This window comes from Mustelus asterias, unplaced genomic scaffold (genome assembly GCF_964213995.1).
Source record: "Mustelus asterias unplaced genomic scaffold, sMusAst1.hap1.1 HAP1_SCAFFOLD_192, whole genome shotgun sequence".
In the NCBI taxonomy this organism is placed as follows: Eukaryota; Metazoa; Chordata; class Chondrichthyes; order Carcharhiniformes; family Triakidae; genus Mustelus; species Mustelus asterias.
This window is the reverse complement of record NW_027590185.1, coordinates 76,468-80,274: the sequence shown is the minus strand read 5'-3', so window position 1 is coordinate 80,274 and position 3,807 is coordinate 76,468. Positions and strand designations below refer to the sequence as shown.

General features: G+C 43.2%; 1 protein-coding gene across 1 annotated transcript in view; it reads right to left on the bottom strand.

Moving 5' to 3' along the window:
* LOC144485369 (uncharacterized) overlaps nt 1-3,807 on the bottom strand; it is a 98,897-nt gene that overhangs the window by 83,486 nt on the left and 11,604 nt on the right. Inside the window, 1 exon segment of the mRNA XM_078203565.1 lies at nt 1,543-2,461. Within this exon segment, the coding sequence (XP_078059691.1) occupies nt 1,543-2,461 (919 nt within the window).

Below are 3,807 nucleotides of genomic sequence, written 5' to 3'. Positions count from 1 at the left end.
TCAGAAGATTGTTCTTTCAAATCCCAGTCCATTGACCTGAGGCCAACATTCAAAGTGCCAGCACTGAGGGAGTGCTGCATTATTAGAGCTGCTGCCTTTAGGATGAGATGCCAACCCAAGTACCCCATCTGCCCCTTTTATCCCCAAAGTGACCATTACCTGACATCAGGGTTGGGCTGATTGTGACATGACACTTGGTCAATTTGGTGACCAGATTAATTTAACCGGATCCCCAATTACTGACACCACCTTCTCTCATTATCTTAGACAGGAATACAATTGCACAGTTTCATACTAACCCTTTATCTGATTCTATACAATCAGGTATTCAGACAATTTCAAATTCTGAGACAAATCAGAGCTTGAAGGTCTCTCTTACCAGTACATTTATCATCAGTGCACATTCTTCACATACACAGCAATTCAGATTATACACTTTTACAGCAAATAAAACTCAGTTTTTACTATAAGCCGACATGTGATACTAATATATAAACTTAAAAATAGCGACTGATTCTTGATTGATTTATTAATTGTAACTCAATTAAATCTCACTACTTCTCCAATCATCTATTGCTGACTGCTAGCTAATTAATACAGTAATCTTTAAATAATAAACTTGGTTACTACAAGATAGACGAGTTCAAAAAGACAGTTTGTAGAAAGACAACAGCTTTCTTCCTTACTAATCCTGACCAGACTGAACAATGAACCTTATTCTTCAGCTGGACTTTGGAAGAATATGATTTCCTGTAGTTTATCAAAATTAGAGAATAATTTCTTCCTTTAAACAATTTCTGCCGGCTCTGCGGTTTCTGGAAACATTTCAGGTGATTCAGTGTTAATATTTTAAAATAAAGATCTAGCCTTTATGATATAGTTGTCTATTGCACTGAGTCACGAACGATATCTTAATCAAGGTTCATTACTGAATAATCATATGTTTCATGACTGGCTGTTAATATAAAATCAATTTATAGCGAATAACGCCAACTGACAGAAGGTGAATAGACTGTTAGAAGCCACATGTTTTGAGTTTAAAATGGCTTCCTTGACCTTGCTACTTATAGCAATGAATATGGTATAAAAATGATTGAATTTTAAAACTAAATTTGATTACCCAGGTCCGCAGTTTCCTCCATTTTACAACAGTCACCACAAACTGGACGCAGTATTCCAAATGTGGCCGAACCAACGTTCTATACAACTGCAACATCAGACCCCAACTGTTATACTCTATGCCCCGTCCTATAAAGGCAAGCATGCCATATGCCTTCTTCACCACCTTCTCCACCTGTGACGTCACCTTCAAGGATCTGTGGACTTGCACACCCAGGTCCCTCTGCGTATCTACACCCTTTATGGTTCTGCCATTTATCGTATAGCTCCCCCCTACGTTAGTCCTACCAAAATGCATCACTTCGCATTTATCCGGATTGAACTCCATCTGCCATTTCTTTGCCCAAATTTCCAGCCTATCTATATCCTTCTGTAGCCTCTGACAATAACAGCAGAATCCAACCCCTGTCATCACTTGTGAACTCGCTGGTGTCTCAGCAGTTGCGATGACTTAGTGAATCCTTTCCCACAGTCAGAGCAGGTGAACGGTCTCTCCCCAGTGTGAACTCGCTGGTGTGTCCGCAGGTTGGATGAATTACTGAATCCTTTCTCACACTGAGAGCAGGTGAATGGTCTCTCTCCAGTGTGAACTCGCTGATGTGTCTGCAGGTGGGATGACTGAGTGAATGTTTTCCCACAATTTGGGCAGGTGAATGGTCTCTCCCCAGTGTGCAATCGTTGATGTTTCTGCAGATTTGATGCATAAGGGAAACGCTTCCCACATTCAGGGCAGATGAACGGCCTCTCCCCAGTGTGAACTCGCTGATGTATCAGCAGATAGGATGAATCAGTGAATCCCTTCCCACACTCGGAGCAGCTGAACGGTCTCTCCCTGGTGTGAATTCGCTGGTGCCTCTGCAGGTTGGATGAATTACTGAATCCTTTCCCACACTCAGGGCAGATGAATGGCCTCTCCCCGGTGTGAACTCGCTCGTGTGTCTGCAGGTGGGATAACTGAGTGAATCCCTTCCCACACTCTGAACACGTGAACCATTTCTCCCCGGTGTGACCTCGCTGGTGCATCAGCAAGTTGGATGATTCACTGAATCCCTTCCCACAATCGGAGCAGGTGAATGGCTTCTCCCCGCTGTGAACTCGCTTGTGTGTCTCCAGGTGGGATGAACTTGTGAATCCTTTCCCGCACTCGGGGCAGGTGAATGGCCACTCCCCTGTGTGAACTCGTTTGTGTGTCTGCAGGGAGGATGAATGAGCAAATCCCTTCCCACACTCCAAGCAAATGAACGGCCTCTCCCCAGTGTGATTACATCGATGAGTTTCCAGTTGGTGTGAGAAATTGAATCCTTTACCACAGTCTCCACATTTCCACGGCTTCTCCATGGTGCTGGTGTCCATGTGTCTCTCCCAGTTTGACAGTCAGCTAAAGCCTCATCCACAACAAAACACCCGAACGGTCTCACCCCAATGTGACTGGTGCTGTCTTTTCAAGCTGTGTTTGAGTTTTTTTCCACAGTCAGTTCACTGGAACGCTCTCACTCCGATCTATGTGCGTCCATGCTTTTCCAATCACATTTATGGTTGAAATCTCTTGAAGCAGAAGAACAGACAAATATTTCTCTTTGTAGATTCCAAAGGCTGATGTTGTCCAGGTCCCGATGAATGGAGTTAATCTGTCAGATCACCATGAGTGTTTGTTTTGAGATTTCTGAGATTCTTCAGATAAAGCTCGGCACAACATCGTGGGCCAAAGGGCCTGTTCTGTGCTGTACTGTTCTATGTTCTATGTTCTGTCTGGAAATCCTCTTCTGATATCCTGTAAAACGAATTTCCAAAATTCATCACTGTCAGTGCAACTTAGAAATTCAGAAAAGACAATTCCAGTTTTTAGAGAAAATTCTTTACTTTTTCCCACTATTCTTACCCTGCTGTATCCCACAATACACCCTCCCAATTCTCCTAAAGGTGCCAATTCATGTTGGTTAACCAATCCATGCTCATCACTTCCTGTTCAAATGTGTGTAATATGCAGCACTCATTACTTGGTTGGAGATGTGGTGGGTGCAGCAAGTGATCATGATCTGGAACTGGGTGCCCATGGATCTGGTGGCAGTGAAAGCAATTAAAGATTTCAAAATGAAACTGGATGCGCACTTGAAGGAAATAATCTTGCAGGAGAATGGGTAGATGGAGGGGCAATGGGTCTGACTGGATTGCTCTATAAGGAGTTGACATGGACTCCTTCTCTATTGGAATAACGATGCCTGGAAATATATTAACATAGTTACAATGTTCTATTACAAGACTAGAATCATAGAATCCCTACAGTGCAGAAGGAGGCCATTCAGCCCATCCAGTCTGCACCAAGCACAATCCCACCCAGGCCCTATTCCCGTAACCCCATTTAATGACCCTGCTATTACCACTGACACTAAGGTCAATTTTACCACGGCCAATCAACCTAACCCGCACATCATTGGACGAACCTGTGTTGAAGATATTAAAAAGGCCGTGTGTTTAACACTAAGTCAATTTATTTGACTATTATCCACAATATTAACATCTATAAATGGACTGTTGTTTATTAACAGCAATGGAAACAGACCCATTCGAACATAATAATTAGGAACAGAAGGAGGCCACTCGGCCCCTCGAGCTGTTCCACCATTCAATAAGATCATGGCTGATCTGATTGTGAACTCAACCCCACACTCCTGCCCACTACTCTCACCA